This window comes from Cyanistes caeruleus, chromosome 3, assembly GCF_971803275.1.
Source record: "Cyanistes caeruleus chromosome 3, bCyaCae1.hap1.1, whole genome shotgun sequence".
In the NCBI taxonomy this organism is placed as follows: Eukaryota; Metazoa; Chordata; class Aves; order Passeriformes; family Paridae; genus Cyanistes; species Cyanistes caeruleus.
The window spans coordinates 34318078-34334307 of record NC_141703.1 but is presented as its reverse complement, the minus strand read 5'-3'; the positions used below and the strand labels follow the sequence as shown (position 1 = coordinate 34334307).

Genomic DNA, 16230 nt, shown 5'->3' with positions numbered 1-16230 from the left:
AGAAGCTGGTTTGTGCTCTAGAAAATAACTGCATATAAAAATTACAGTAAAATTGCTGTGGCATTATGCAGCAAGCCTGTCAGCGTACAGGAAATCACTATTAACGAGAGGAAAGAAGCTTCATAGCAATGATGACCAGAGACAACAGCTTTATTCTGGATAAGAGGGTTTGTTTCACATTGTGAAGAACCTCTTAGAAAGGTTTAAGCACTTCTTCAAAGCAGGTCCTTGCAGAAAAGCTTTGTTACCAGGCATTGCAGGTTTGAACAAAGGGAAAAGAACAAATTTCACTGGTTTTTATCCTTTTTTTTTTCAGCTCCATTTTAAGTGGATTTAAGGGGACAAACAGTTTTACAGGTGATTATATTTTATAGGTTGGTTTGAAGTACTTGTCAGCAGGATCCATAATTTTCTTTCATGTTGGGGAGTCAGGTGTGTCTTTGGAAAGTTGGATCATCCTTCCACTGTAGTTACTTCCTCAGTATGACTTTTTGTTGGTAAATTTACATATTCTGTCTAAAGAGAAAGAAAATTTGGTACCATGCAGTAAGCTACAAATTGCTGTTGGTATCATTCTGAACATTATTAGTTTCAGCAGTATCTAAGGCATCCTTTCTTGGTCTTTCAGTACTTAATAAGTGATTGCAAGGCAGGAGAAAACAGTTTTAAGGATAGTTAAAGAATGCTTCAGTGGGTCTGATCAGTACTAGCTGTCAGCAGGAGAAAGAGCAGAAGCTGATTTGGACACTGGACACCCTTAGCTGAGACAACAGAAGGAATTCATTCAGTCAGTATTACCTTAATTTTCCATATTGTCTAGACATGTAGATAAAATATTTTGGTTGGTATTGCACATTTTAACATTGGCTAACCTGGAGTTCCAGGAGAGAGCATGCTGCTAGGTAAGATTGTCGTACTCAGAGAGCACTTGGAGTTTAAAGTTTTGAGGGAAGATAAATAATTTAAGAAAAAAAAAAACCCCAACAATAGTACAGGTAGGGGAAAAAGGTTAAAAAAGCAAGCTTGCTGTCATACTGAGGGTATATTGCAGAGCATCAAACCAGGGTGTCCTGTGGGCTTTTTTCCTAGGAAAGCTGAAGAATGGGTAAAGCACTGCAGGGCTTTGTGGTCATGGTGTTTTGGGCTACTTTACTGTTCTCCAAGGAAAACGCACAACGAGTGTGTCCTGCAAGTTCTTGGGATATATTTAACTCCAGGCAAGAGGTGATGAAACTCAGTAATGGTGAGGAAAGCATATGGGGAGAGAATGCCTAACTAGAAAGTCAATTGTCTGTAGTAAGATAAGTAAGAAAATGGATTAGAGGAGTGCAAGTTCTCTGATGCACTGAATGATTTGGTTGGGGGATCATAAAGCAAATAAAATTGGCAGTTCTTGAATATGAGTGTTTTAAGGATGCAGTGCAGAAAGTTAGGTTTTTTAAATCATGAGCTTTTTCAGCAATATAAGGAAAAGTATTGTGTAAGGAGAAAAGAATGAGAAAATGTGAAAGGCCATTGTGTAAATAGAGGCAAAATGAGGAAATGCAAGCTTTTAAAAGACGTGATTAGCAAAGGATATTTCAGGTTTCAAAATAGCTCAAAAATACGTTAACACTAAATGTCAGGGAGAATGTTTGGTATTCAGTGGAGGAGAGCTTTTGAAAATGTGCTTTTTGTACTTTATTATTATTTTAATAACTTGGAAGAATTCCAAGCATTCAATCAGTGTTAAAGGTACTGAGTTTGGAGAGAAGAGGCAAAATAAAATTCGGTTTTAAGAGTTGATCAAACTGTTTAAACATTTCAGAATCATATGAATTATCTTCACAGCAGCAGTTGGGAAGTGTGAGTTCACATGAGGGCTTCACTTAACTCTGGCAACTGCTGCTGCTACATTGCTCCCTGCATGGAAGTGCAACACTGGCAGCCTGATAGGAAGTGAGATACCAGGAATTCATGACTTAAGGTGTATGAGGAAACCTCCTACATTCCTAACTGCTTTCTCTGAAAGCCAAAGGTGGTAGGACCAAAGACAAATTAATCAAGATGACAAGCTGGTGTATAGTTACCAAAACTAGAGTTTTAGTAGTCAGAGATTTGGGGATTCTTTGTAAATGATTGAATGAAAATTCCACTTCTGGAATCCTCATTAGAGTGCGTGGTGTTGCCCACTGAATTTTAGGCAACTAATGACTAGCCTGATGTACTGACTTCTATTATGTCTTTGCTTTAGCCAGCTGAGAGAGTGTCCCCTCACTGTGCAGTCACCATACAAACCACTGCTCAAATGGATGGATTTAAGAAGCAGGAATGGTTTGAAACCTGTTTGTCGTGATGCGTGCAGAAAGAAGAGTTACTTGCTGTTGACAGTGTGCAGGTAAGATACTGTGAAGAGGAAAGAAGTAAGGGTAAAAAGTAATGGATTTTAAGTGCATTAAACCAAGCTATTAAAAAGGCTTTTTAAAAGTAAGGCTAAATAAACATGCAGAATAGGCTGTGCAGGGATGCTACAGTATATTGGTCAAATACAATTTGCACCAGACACTGAAATAGCAAATCCTGTGTTGAAGAAAGAGGAAGGTTAGTTTAAGTCTTTCCCGCCCTTAGTGATTTGCACTAAGTGTGATGGGATTTTTACATGGGTATAGGTCAGGCTTATGAAATACATATTCACATTTTATTATGACCATTGATGTTTGAAAACGCTAATGGAAAATGCATCCTCACTTAGGTTATTTTTGAAGTATGAGCAGCAACCTTGCAAAGCTGGTACAGACAGAAATTACATGTCTCAGTAAAAGTGAAAAGTCTGGTCTTAAAATATGTCTGCAAATGCCTCCAGGACAATCTTTTGTTTTAGTGTTGGCATAGAGCAGTGTTTCAAAGCAACATAGTTTGCATGACAGAAATTAGTTTTGGACCAAATGTTAACATTTTTATAAGTCAGTTCTAGTCTTTGGCCTGGTGTGGTTTGTAGTTAATAAATTTAACTGAATTGAGAAGAAATCATACCTGGATAACATCATCAGTTAATGCATTGAATTTGTCTCTTGGCTGTGGTATGGGAGGAAATATGTTCTTGAAACTGCAGTACCTTTGGGTAGAAAATGGGATTGTGGATAAATTGAAAATACAGCTAATATAACTTACACAAACATTTTATGTTGTAACTTAAGGACAGATTTTACTTTTAAGATTGAATATCTATTGCTTTATGAATAAATTGAGAAATAAAATATTTTCTGTGGGGTAACTGGTGGGAAAATATTACACTTAGCATTTGGGTTATTAAATTTTCTTTTGTGATTAGAATCACAGTAAATATGTTATTAAGAAATTACTTTGAATAAATCACGTGACATAACTTTCACCATTGAGTGAGAAGTTTCATGCAAATGTGCTAATTTGGATTCCCTCTTGTTGGGTGCTATATACAGCCAATGGCTTCAAAGCAACCTGGATGTTAAATGCTTAAAAGTAAGAACAAAAAAAGCTTTTGTAGGATCTGGTAGAATCAATCACTTAATAACTTCAACATCCTTTCCCACTTAGGAATTTTGCATGCCAAAGGGCCATCCACAGCAATCCTGGTGGTAATAGTTCATGACACTGGTGGTCAGATTATTTAAATTTGCATATAGGAAAGTAGGAGGTTGGAGGAATGTGTTTCCTATAGATAATACTCTGTCAGTAGTGTCTACAGAAAAAAATGTTGATTTACCTTTTGAAAAGACAATACAGAAGAAGTGTAATTGAGATTGTTCCCAGTGCAATCAGAAATAAAATCACAAAAATAAAGTAATCTTTCCCTTGACCTGAAATAGCCAAGAGAGAGAGAAATATTTTAGCATGTTGAAAAGCTGCCTTTGTGACTGTATGATGTAATGAATGTGAATTTCACTACATTTTTTGAATTCCCTAAAGGACTTCAACTGGACTTCCTTAGAGAATTTTGTCAAAAAATGCAGATGGACTTGATACATTTTAAGCCTTTTCAAATATTTAAAATTTAGAGAGTTAAAATTTAAAAAAATCTGGAAAAAGAGAAGAATAAACAGAATTACAGAACAATTAATAGAACAAAATTAATGGAAAGGGTGTAAAGAAAGATGCAGAAGGGAATGATGTGTGTGGTTAAAACTTAAGAGAACTGAGAGGCAGCCTTATCACAGCAGACCAAAGACAAGAGTGGGTCTGTCTCAGTCTGTTTCTGTAGCCCTTGCATCTGAGTAACTGCTGCCTTCACAATCCCAGCTAATCAAAGGCTCTGCTGCCAGACTATTGGAGCTACTCCTCCACGATAATAAAATCCACCCAGCTCCTTCCATGTAATTGAGTAAAAATTAAGATTGTATTAATTTCTGTGACTGTGAGGAAGAAAGGGAAGTAAACAAGATAATACTGAAAAAAAAAATAAAATTCACAGTCTTACCAAACTCAATGGGTTCACTCCATTCCCCCCAATTTGAGCTTACGAGACAGTGTTTTCCACGTGCTCTGATTTTCAGACTGTATCTTTTTTTCTCATTGTAATTTTGGAATTCATATCTGTCATTCCTTACCTAAAAGAAAAGTGATCAGACTCTACATTTCACCTCACAGGCAGTTGTTAACAAAGTTTTTGGGTAAATTTCCTGATACAGTTTCTATAAAAAAATAATTTGTGTGATTTTTTTAGGCATGTTCAATCTTGCCAGCAAAACTCTCTGGTCTTTGAAGGTTAAAATTTTTTTGAAGTTCATTTTGTCTTTGATTTCTTTTATTATGCTTTATGGACACTTTTTTGTTTTGTGTCCTTGTTTGTGGTCCCTAAAGAACTCTGAAAGACACAAAGCAGAATTTGAAGTACCCTGTAAACTCCCCTTGCAACCCTTATGGGAATTAAACAGACATGGATGGTGTCTGTCATTGCTGAAAAGATTACATGTTCTTGAGACAATACAATATTTGGCCTCATGATACTTTATACAAATCCTGGAATCTGTCAAGCCCTTCCAAGGCTTAGAAGACCACTCTTTTGTAGGGGGAAGACTGACAGTATTTATTATATTCCCTAGGATTCTTGTACTCCCTTTGCCTAGCTGTCCTGAGCTAACAATGCGAAAGAGTGTTTCATATTTTTAGTAGGCAAAATGTCACACCTGTCAGAAACAAAATCTATTTGTGCAATAGATGGAATGCATGAAGTTTTGTGAAATGAGTGGAAAATTTTGCCTACCCCATCCAAAAGGGATGTATTAAATTTACACTTAAAGATATCACAGGATATTTCAGGATATTTTCCTGAAATCTCATTGCTACATTGATACAAAACCTGTAGTTCTAGAAGTAAGTGTATTTTCTGTAATGATATTTATGTGCTCAAGTAGGCAAAACCACAGATTTGTATGTGACAAGAATACTTACACGAGGAAGCTTTTTCTCTTCTTTGGGTTCATCCTGCAAAACAAAGACAAACCTTAATTTTTATTATTTTCTTATCAATCAAATATTTCTCTATTTTGTTCTCATTTTCTTGCTTTTGAAGATCATAAGTTATTTTAAACTGAAAAATCAGTCAGATATTATTCTCCAATAATGTCCCAGAATAACAGCATTTTATGCAGAGTTTTGTCTTTCTACATTTCCATTTTATTTATCAGTAGATGTGAGAAACTGTATTTACCACTAGGGGTATTTTTATAGGCACTATGCGTTCTCATCCATATCCAAATTTCGCAAGCCATCACATCATTCTACAAACACGGCAGATCTGGAAGCTGTGATTTCACAATAGTTTGCTGACCTGGGGCAGAAAATTGATGTGAATAGCAAATTTACCCTCCTTCCAGTCAAAGTCTCTGTTAGATTTATTCATGCTCAGGGGCTTTCTGTGAAGAGCTACTTACACATCTATGCTGTCAAAATTTAATTAACTGGAATCAAACATTGACCTGAATCAAAGAAGCTGAAAATTCTGAAGGAAAGGATAAGTTCAAAAATGAGTGAACAAATTCAACAGCAGTGAGTTTTAGTGATGATCTCAGAAAGCACTGAAAAGCTGAGGTCCTGGAAACGTCTATCACATGTAATATCAGGATAGCCAGCATTATGGAAAAGTCAGAAAGGCATAACAGAAGGAATGTCTCATTACAGAAAACACACAGTGTGTCTTGGATTATAAAGCAGACTATAGTGCTTATATACACTTATAGACTGTATACAGAACAGGATGTAAACGAATTGCTTAAACTTTAGATGTGTACTGCTGCTTTAGCTGTCTTACCCTCTGTTGGCCCTCCAGGAAGGTGTGAGTTCTAGCTGCCATCTCCATGTCAGTACTTCTGGTACCTTCAGCACCTCAAGGGCTGTGAGGCACCTACTGCTCCACAGCAGGGAGCCCTAATGTGCACTGACCCTTAGGAGATATTCCTGCTCCTGTGCAGACACCTACATTAAGGTGTTTTACTCTAGGAATTGAATTTCCCACACAAATGTAGAAATCTACACTGAACCCCACACATTCTGACTGTGGCAGAGGAAACAAGAGTTAACATGTATTTCTTTCAAATAAACCTTTCGACAATACTGCTATGTTGTGATTTATATCTTTCCATAAAACTTTGTGAGTACTTCACACAAGATCTTATATCTTGTCAAATTATACCAACCAGCTGGAAAGCTGCATGTACTGCAATTGCTCCTTGAACCAATAGGTACCAAGATAGATACTATTAATATGTGAAAGATAAAAAATCCAGATAATCCAAACAGCCTGCAAGCCATTGGTCTTTTTTTAAAATAAACAAATGAGATTTAATGATGTCTTGCTTTATTACAGTTGTGTATTTATGTTAAACCCTTAGCTGATCTTTCCTGTAATGGTCTTGTGGCTGAGCAATTGCTACCATGGTAAGCTTCTGAGCTGCAGAAGTTCATGAGAGGTGGGATATGAGACCAGCAAAACTGGAGCAGGAGGACACCACAGCTTATGAGAGAAAAACTGACAAATAAAGAAGTCAGAAATTTACCCATTATAGATATTCATGAGCGTAGGTTCAGTACCAAAGACAAACCAGGAAATTGTTTTTACCTTATTTTGTATGCTGATTTCATACTGAAAACACTTTGCTTCTTCCACATGACTTGTAAGGGGTGGATGCCACGTAATTATGCAACCTGCTGAACCTTTGGTACAATGGGCAGTGACATTTAATGGAGCAGTGAGTATTTCTGGGGAAAAAATGGAATAATTAATATAAGCATGGTCAGTAAACAGCTACAACTCATGCCTTCACAGCAAAATGCATGTGAAAGTGAGGTAGCTGATGTACAGCTGCATGCTGCTGGTGCTAGCTGAAGTTATCTGGTAAACAGCAGTAAAACACTTCACCAAAACTTGAGAATGTGTCATTGCAGGTTTTGGATATCTGAAGTAAATGAAGTCTGTGTAAAGAAAAGGTATGAAAGAGTTTGTGCAATTCAGTAGTGCAGTCAGCAGAGTGCCATGTTCTTCTATGTATGTTTTCCAACTGCACATTGACAATGTGAGTTTCCATAGGAAAAAGGAAGTTTTTGTATGTGGGATATCATTCATAATGCATTCAAGGCATCTGAAGTGGAGTGCCTGTGACATTGCTTAGTCAGTGTGACCTGATTTCTCTTGGGACTTAAACACCTAACTCACAGAGATACCCACATAATTAACTAATGCAGTCCTAATTTGGAAGCTGAACCCTGACTCTGGTTTTAGGACATGTAGCTCTGGTGGCTCAGAGAGGTGTGACATTAAGGGATGTTAAAATAAGCTTTTAAGAAAGATGGCCTTGAAAATCTAACCATCGTGTTTCATTACTTGGAGTTCATGCCTAGGTCTACACCTTTTCTCTCAGCAGTCTTTTGCAGGTTGCCTCTGCCTTTGCTTGTTTTAGTCAAGTTTTGAAGCTATATTCTGTCAGCTGTTGGAATAAAAGTCTGCCTTGCAATGCAGGATACTGCAACAGCTACAGACTTTGTTTTAATCTCCTTTCCCGAAAAGATTCCCCACTTGCTTATTTTATAAAACAGTAATAAAATAAAATGTTCAATTACTTACCAATTTTATACAGGTCAAGGTACTCGTCATAGAACTGAATCAGGGAGTCTTTGCTAGACCCATTCACCAGGAAATAAGCTTTTTCACTCCCTATGCTCACGTTTTGGAAGATACATCCCACATTTCTGCAATTTTCATCTTTAATGTAAAGTTCACACTCCATCTCCTCTTCATCTCTGTGCACAGCAAAGTATTCTAGTTAAACATGGGCACTGTGATGTGTGGAATGAGAATTCAGAACTCCCTGGACCAAAGAGACCTCCTTACCTTGACTTCTGCCAGTAGAGAAAATACTGTGTGTCTGCTGGAGCTTCCCTTCCTGCCTGCCAAGTGCAGTTCATGAGGAAAATGTTATAAATCACACAGGAGAAGTTTTCAATGGCTGACCCATTCATGCCTGCAAACACAGGAATATCCATGATGAGGAAAACTCATGTGACTGCTCCAAGCTGGGGGATCATGGCACACACTTAGATATGTTAGAACCTGCAAGCCCAGCTAGTTATTGCTTGGGTTAGGAATGACAACTGAGAGAAAACTCCACTCTCACTTCACTCCACTTTAACTGCCTCTGAACTGTGAAACTTGTCAGTAAGTGAAGCTTTCCACATAAAAAGGAATCACATTGCTTTTTAATACCATCCATGCTGCTACAGGGAAAAGTATTTCTCCTTTTGCAATTAATGCAGAGGAATCCACTCCTGATGTGTTTACACAGAGGATTAAAAATCTTGAGACTTTTAAAAGTAAAGTTGGACTTTTTCCTGCTATCCAATGAAGCAGGCTCCTCCTCAGATTTTTCCACCTTCCTGTGGGTGACTTGCTCTTTTGCTTTTCTGGAGCATATTGAAATGGGAACCTTGTTTCTTCTGAAGGTCCCTCATGGCTTGGCTGTGCAGGCATCCTCAGCCTCTTCCTCTCTTCTCCTTCAAACCAGTTTTCTGCTTCTTTCTCTGCTATGTCCAGAATTCAGTGAAAGTGTGGAGGCTTCCTCTGCTACTGACTCCAGCCCTCTCCAGTGCCTAATAAAGAGGGCAGCCTTATGGAAGAACAAGGGAATCCTCTGGGGCAGCTGCACACCTAGAAGGGAGGGCCAGCTGGGGAGGAACATTGAAGTTTTGTGTGCCCTGGTTTGTATTTTAAGGGTCTCCACGGGTCTTTCCACTGTCGTTTCTACAGGAAGAGAAGAGCAACGAGCATTTTCTCAGGCATGAGAAAACTGCTAATCCATCACCTCTGTCATGTCTGAAATACCCCAGTTACATACTGCTGCTGCAGCACTGGGGGCTGAGGAATTTTAATGGAGATCTCTGAGCTGAGAAGGAAGGGAAAAATGGGTCACAAAAAACACACCAATAGCCCAGCAGAAAAGCATTCAATAAATGAGTACTAACATTCTTAGTCTGTAACAGCCAGAAGAGTTATTTGAAGCCACCCTAAAACCACTGTAATTTATTGGCATTTTGGAGCCTTAGTACAAAAGAGAATAATGCAATTATGGACACATTTGTAGTAATACATCTCTTGCAGAGTGATGGAGATATTTATTACAGAGCAAATAATTTTAACAGCTCTGAAAAAACAAAAAAAAAAAAAAAAGGTTTTAAGAAAATATAGCAGTTGCTTACTGTCCAAGTAACTGTTTTCTAAGGCAATGTTTACCTTTAAAATATTGCAAATGGATAAAGCCTTAGCCAGACCATATACATTACCTCCAGGGAGAAAGGTGCAATGTTTTGAGATGTTTGTGTTTGGCACTTCAATGATAAAGAATACCCCTTTGTGCAGAGGCATGTGTATTTCCTCTGGAAAGCTGCACAGTGGACTATCCACCTGAAAGGAGAACATGTTGATATTTTATTTTCCCCTTCTGTTAGATGAGGCTGGCTATGGAAGTGCAACTCAGGAATGTAATTCCATGTTTATGTATGTTTTTGGCTCAAGAGCTATCTGTCTCCTTTAGCATTCAAGGGTGATATAAAATGTAACTGAGGGATCAAAATGTAACTACACAAAAAGCTTTGCTCAGGAACTGGATACTACACCAGTGTGCAACTATTTCAGGAGACTAATAGTAGCCCAGTGGCATAACAGAGGATGGCTAACACATAGTGGAGCCAAAAAAGAATTTAATTAAAGGATTAAGCAAAATAAAGGACCTCATCTGATCTGTCCAGGGGTTAAAAATGTCTATGGTGTTGCATGTATAATCTTCAATAAAGATTAAGGCACCTTCTTTGCTAGACTAAATAAGCCGTCTCTATGTCGAGATTCCTATTTTTCTCTTTGGATAATGTGGGTTTATAACATAACCTGTGCTATAGGCATGATCTAATTTACTGGGAAACAAGTGAAAAACTTAAAATAACCATAATCCAGGTCAGTGTTTCTTGGATTTTTTTTGTGGCAGGGTCTCTGGCTCTGTCTCTTTAAAGTCTCTAGGAGTCTCAATCTCACAGCCCCTTTTTTCAGCAGCTACATTAGTACTCATGATTCAACATAGCTGCAGTTCAGGCTATCATTTTTTTTCTACTTTGGTGTCAGAATTTCAATTCTTTAGTATGCATTGGGTGCTCATCTCACAGCAAATGCACCCTGGCATTGCTGATGGCTTTCCACAGCCCCTAAGAGATCAAGCTGTAGACAGCAAATAGCCACATGTCAGATGTTATCTACAACATTCATTTTTTCCAAAGTAAGTGAAACTGATAAAAGGTACAATTATTTATCCCAACGAATAGCAAGTTTACCTCTATGTCTGTGTATTCCACATCCCTGTCCATGATGGTACATGTGTACTCAGAGAAATTCCTGCTGCTCTCCCAGGACAGTTCCATTTTTCTCCAGTCCATATTCACATTTGTAATCAGTGATTCCTGTGTGTCTGCTGAAAGTGTTGCAGCATAAGTTCATTAAGGGTATGCTATTGCTTTTGTTGAATAGTAGAGGATAGTATCTGTCAGGCTTAAGATAACAATTGCCAATTTCATTACAAGTATCTCTGATAAATGAAGAGTTAAACCTCATCTCTCAGATTATATCTGCAAAAACATACTTACAGTCCATACACTGAATATCAGCATGCAAAGGATGAAATAGCATCATATACCACCAAATCATACAAATGAGTCCAGGAGTATCAAACATATTTCCTTCTCTGAAAAGAGATAATGAAACCTTCAGAAAGAAAAATGAAACAATAAGAAAAAAAAAAAAAGAAAAGAGAAAGGAAAATCATGTTGAAGTATATTTTGGTTTTGCAAAACTTAAATATTTTAAAATACTCTTTGGAAAAGTCAGGCAGAGGGTGTGCTTCAGGATGTCTGGCAGGCAGCTCTTCTTTGAAAGAACTGAATAGCCATGATAATGCTTATAATTAAGTAGTTTGAGATAAAGAGGTCACAGACTCCCATGATGATAAGTACATGCACTGTATTCTGTGCAGAGACCATGACTTAAAGTTGCTTTTTCCCACATATCTACCACATATCTATCCTAACTGTAGCATCAGAAAGTCAGGTTTTCTTGCATGAAAACAATCATCCTGCGACCATCACAATGCTGTGTTCTGCACTGGTTGCTAGAATGGTGTTGCTAACACACCAGTGTTTTGGCTGTTGCTGAGAGGTGCTGGCACAGCATCAGGGTTGTCTCTCCAGCCCCATCCCCCCAACTCTGCAGAGGCCAGTGGGACAGGGGTGAGCCAGAGGCTGGGAGGGAACATGGCCAGGACAGCTCACCCCAGCTGATAGGGATATCCCAGATTATATGGCATCACATTCAGCAATAAAACCTGGGAGAAAGAAGGATTGGGGAGGGATGAGGCATTTCTTGTCCAGAGATCTGACTTCCAAAGCAACTGCTATGTGTCCTGTGGCCTGCTGTCACAAGGAGTGGCTGGATAGTATCTGCTGGGGGGAAGTAGAGAGTAAGGAAGAGGGGGAGTGAGAGAGCAGCTTGGTGGGCAGCTTGGTGGCCAGCCAAGTTCAGGACACCACAGTATTTTTTCCTGTTTACTATCACAAACGCATCTCCACTTTTCAAACTACATATCTCCCACAGTTCTTAGAGGTTTACATCCATACAGAATAGTTTGCTTCATATTTTTGCTTGCTTCAGTGTCAGAAACCAAGGCATCAGCTATTCCAGATCACTGTAGGCAATTTAAATTACTAAGGAAGTGTGAGTACATGCAAAGGGTGACTCCACATTCATTCATATGCTACAGAGGACTGAGCAAAGCTAGTCAAACAATGGCATCAGCTCTTGTCAAACATTTCTCATCTCATGTACATTTTCCTTTTCTCCAAGGAGGTTAAAACTCTTTAGAAAAGATTTCTCTATTCCCATCTATATTTTTTTCTACATGAAGAAGCAGCTCTGGTTAAATTTTTGTTTGCTTTAGCATTAGTGCAGTGCAACTTCATAGTAGCAATTTTCTTGATTACAGGTAGTACTAAGGATAATTCTAAAACTGAATTAAATTCTTACAAACTCAGGAAAAAGAGAAACATGGTAATATTTTGTTAGTAGTGAACCCTTCTGTATTAATTTTTATGGTCATTTCAGAATGCTGATTTCAAGCTGACTCCACTTGTGGTGAAAGCAAAAATCCTCCCTGATGTTCCAAGCAAGTAATTCTGTAGTCTTGAATATTTTCAGAAGGCATGTCACATTTCCTGGAAATTGGCTTGATGTGACATATCCATCATGGTCCCTGGGATTCAAGCTGGGCCAGGACACAATTCAGGGGTTGCAACACAGACAGACTCTTCACTGTAACCTGCTTATCTCTTGCAGCATCCATATTTGTAAGTCATCATACTACAGTGAGGATGTGGCCAAAGCTGCTGGGAAGTGATACTGAAGAATCTCAAGCACAAACAGTATGGAGGACTGGCCATGAAATGCTCTGTGAGATATTGGTCTAAATAGTTATTTCCACTTTCCCATGTTCTCAAGGACTTCCCCAGAGATGCACGTGAGAATCTTGAGACCTGTTGTCCTTCTTAATCATATTTTTCTCCATTTTGTTCAGTCACTCAACATTTTCCCCTTCCTTTCCTCATCATATGTTCCTTTTCTAGGTATGTTTTCCTACTCTTTGGTAACTGTCTGCTCACCTTTCCTTTATTTTCTTTGTTTCATTTTTCTTGAGATCTCCCTTTCTCTGTTCTGATTACTCCTATGCTTTCAAAAATCTCCCTCCTACACATGACTGCAGCCTCATATTGTAAATACCCTTCATGCCTTCTCATGGAAGTGCTCATCTGGGACACTGCCATAGGAATCATCCTGTCTGCTTAGAGAAGTGTTTGCTGGCATCATTGTCTCTGTCCTCTGGACATTTCTTTGGACACGCAGTGGGAATAGCAGGGCCTGTAAGCCTTCACTTTCCTCTTAAGAAATGACCATTCCAGCTGAATGTCCCAACACATAGCCAGATCCTCAGGGCTTTTTCTGCCTGCAGGCAGGATGAGCGATATAGGAGCTGCGATGATCCCTAAGCCATTTAGCTGAGCAATCCAGAGCTTCTGTGTGGTGGCCAAACAGGTGGCTCCAGCATTGTATTTTTAGGAGTTTTCTGCCTCCAGGACCTCCACCCTCTTTCAGACTGGTCTTCTTCGGACAGATGTGGTAAAGCTCTCTCTGGTCTGAAGTCAACTCAGTGTTGAATGTGCCAGAAAGAACACTCATGTCAGAATGATTGTGAGTGTTATTTGGAGGATCAGACCAGAAGAACCAAACATATTCTGTTGTAGGCAGTATTTCCTCATATTTCATCAAAATAGAATTTATTAGGATGAAAATGCCCAAATTAGATGATTTTTTCTGCCTTGCCTCTTTCTTTTTTCTCCCCTGGCCAGCCTCAGAAGTGTGTGTCTGTCCTGCTACGCAGGGGAGGGCCCCAGGGGCTCCTCAAGCACCTGTTTTCCTGACTCCTCATTTCTCAGCTCACTCCCTAGCTCTCTCCAGGATAGTTTGTTATAAACCAAATCTATCCACCTTATCAATGTGTCAGAAGTAAAATACAGTCAGGTAGTCTGTAGTGGTTTCTACAGAAAGCATCCACTAAATACTGACTTAAGCACTATCAATTCTTACCCTCTTAGTCTATTGTTTTTGCTCTTAGGCTGTGAGTGCAGAAAATGTCACTTGAGACCAGACTTATTTGCTTCAGTGTCTCTAGGAAAATTACTCCTGCCCATGACACACTTCCAGAAATGAAACTTTGTATTTTACCCACAGGGTAATGCGAGGATAAACTGATACTTATACATTGCCAAGATAAGGAGACTATCCTACACTGGCTAAGCCTTCCTGGAAGCACTGAAATAAGAATAGAAACCTTACAATGCATACCAAGCAATGAAATATTACTATCAGACTTCTGCCTAAATACAACTGTTTCAATTTTCAGGTCAGTATTCTAATTCCTGTAGGTGATACAAAACTGGGAGTAGTGGGTGATAATGTGACTGTTTTGCTTCAGAGGGACCTGGAGAAGCTGGAGAAATGGGATGACAAGAATCTTTTGGAACTCAGCAAAGAAAGGTGCTGAGTCCTGTGCTCTGGGAGGAGCAACCCTGGCACTAGCAGAGGCTGAGATCCACCTGGAAAGCAGTTTTGCAGAGACAGCACAGGCTGACCACGGGCCAACAATGTGTCCTTGCAGAACAGAAGATCAAAGGCACCCTGGGCTGCATGAGGCAGAGTGCTGCCAGCAGGAGGTGTTCCTGGAGTGCCTGGCCTTGTTCTGGTATCCCCAGAAGAAAGATATGGAACTACTGGAGAGAGTCCAGCAAAGATGATTAAGGGCTCTGACATATGGGAGGAGGCTGAGAAATCTGGGATTGTCCATCCTGGAGAGATGAAGGCTCAGCGGGATGTTATCCATGTGTACAAATACACAGCTGTGGGGAATGAGAAAGAGCCAGGCTCTGCTCAGAGCTGACAAGTGACTGGACAAGAAGCAATAGGCAAAAACTGAAATAATGGAAATTCAACTTAAACACAAGAAAACATCTTTTGCTGTGAGGTAGTCAACTACTTGAACAGGTTTTCCAGGAAAACTTTGAAGTCTCCAGTGTTGGAGATACTGATTGTACAAAGCCCTGAGCAGCCTGCAGTAGCTGACCCTGCTCTAATCAAGGCTTGAGACAGAACAATTTCCAGAAGTGCCTTCCAGCCTCAGCCATCCCATGATTTTGTGATTTACTTTTTTCCCCCCAAGAAATAGTAATCTACATATTTCTACTTAGAGAAATTTATAGAAAGGGTACAGAAAATAACATTTCTTTCAGTTATTGAAAAATAGATGTCAGATAAAAAATGTCAAATAGTGCAGTAGATATCATAGACGTTTCATAGTCTTCCTTGGATCATGCAGAACTCTTTAGAAAATTTGTATATACACATTTCTACTTTTAATCAAATAGGCAAAAGAATCCTCAACATTTTCTCTAAAATGCCTTAAGGTCAAAGGACACTAATTCAGATTTTGTACATGTATGACTGTACCTAACTTAATCCCTGGAAAATATTTGCATCCTGCAAAAAGTCTTCTGTGGCACAAAAAATCAACACACAACATAGAGAGACATACCTTCTCTTGAAAAACTCTCCTCATTTGTCTTGTTTGATCTTGGTTTGCAGTAATGAGGACACTTGTAGTTGTATTCACATACAGAAATCTCTAAGTGTTTTCCTCTGCCAGTTAGCTTTGTTTTAAATAACAAATGCTTCAAGTTAGAAAGCTGCTCAGTTTATCATTTCCCTTACTGCTTTTTGAGCTTTCTTGAGTTTCCTGATTGGCAGATGTTAACAACTTCACATGAAGAGATCATGCAACTAACTCTTCCTTCCTGTTATGTCAGATGAACTAAGCATTAATAGTCACAATATACAAACATATTACCCAAAAATACAGAAATACTCAATAGAATCACAGTATATCAACATGCTCATAGAAACACCACTTCTATAAATAAACAGACTTTCATGAATAATATGTTCTGGAAATAACAGCAGTGTCATGTGAGTGGTCCATGTTTAAAGTGACTGCTTGTATATGTTGGTTATGGCCCCTGCACGAGCCCAGGCTAGGAAGATCAGTCCTTAGCAGGTATATATAAACATACATACATAAACATACA

At 38.9% G+C, this 16230-nt stretch overlaps 1 protein-coding gene across 4 annotated transcripts; it reads right to left on the bottom strand.

Annotated features, from left to right (window-relative positions):
- Positions 1-132: 132 nt before the first annotated feature.
- On the bottom strand, positions 133-15845 carry LOC111945764 (granulocyte-macrophage colony-stimulating factor receptor subunit alpha-like). Of its 4 annotated transcripts, none has more exons than XM_023948420.2 (12): positions 15681-15845; positions 11134-11231; positions 10825-10961; positions 9787-9907; positions 8342-8471; positions 8075-8250; positions 7073-7212; positions 5407-5439; positions 4433-4562; positions 3722-3815; positions 3013-3094; positions 133-516 (listed from the first exon to the last, which is right to left on the bottom strand). In XM_023948420.2, exons 2-12 carry the CDS (start codon positions 11219-11221, stop codon positions 454-456), a joined length of 1194 nt encoding a protein of 397 aa, XP_023804188.2. In that variant the 5' UTR covers positions 11222-11231; positions 15681-15845; the 3' UTR covers positions 133-453. The 4 variants fall into 4 exon arrangements, with proteins under 4 accessions (XP_023804188.2, XP_023804194.2, XP_086736821.1 ...); XM_023948426.2 differs by having other exon boundaries at positions 10825-10958; positions 15681-15765; XM_086880695.1 differs by lacking the exons at positions 3013-3094; positions 3722-3815; positions 4433-4562 and having other exon boundaries at positions 363-516.
- Positions 15846-16230: the final 385 nt, after the last annotated feature.

Coding starts and splice junctions, on each gene's coding strand:
- LOC111945764 (XM_023948420.2), bottom strand. CDS start 11,221: ATGTTTGATACTCCTGGACTCATTTGTATGATTTGGTGGTATATGATG. Junction 7,213..8,074: donor CCTTGACCTGTATAAAATTG/GTAAGTAATTGA, acceptor TTTTTTCCCCAG/AAATACTCACTGCTCCATTA. Junction 4,563..5,406: donor AAGAGAAAAAGCTTCCTCGT/GTAAGTATTCTT, acceptor CTTTTCTTTTAG/GTAAGGAATGACAGATATGA.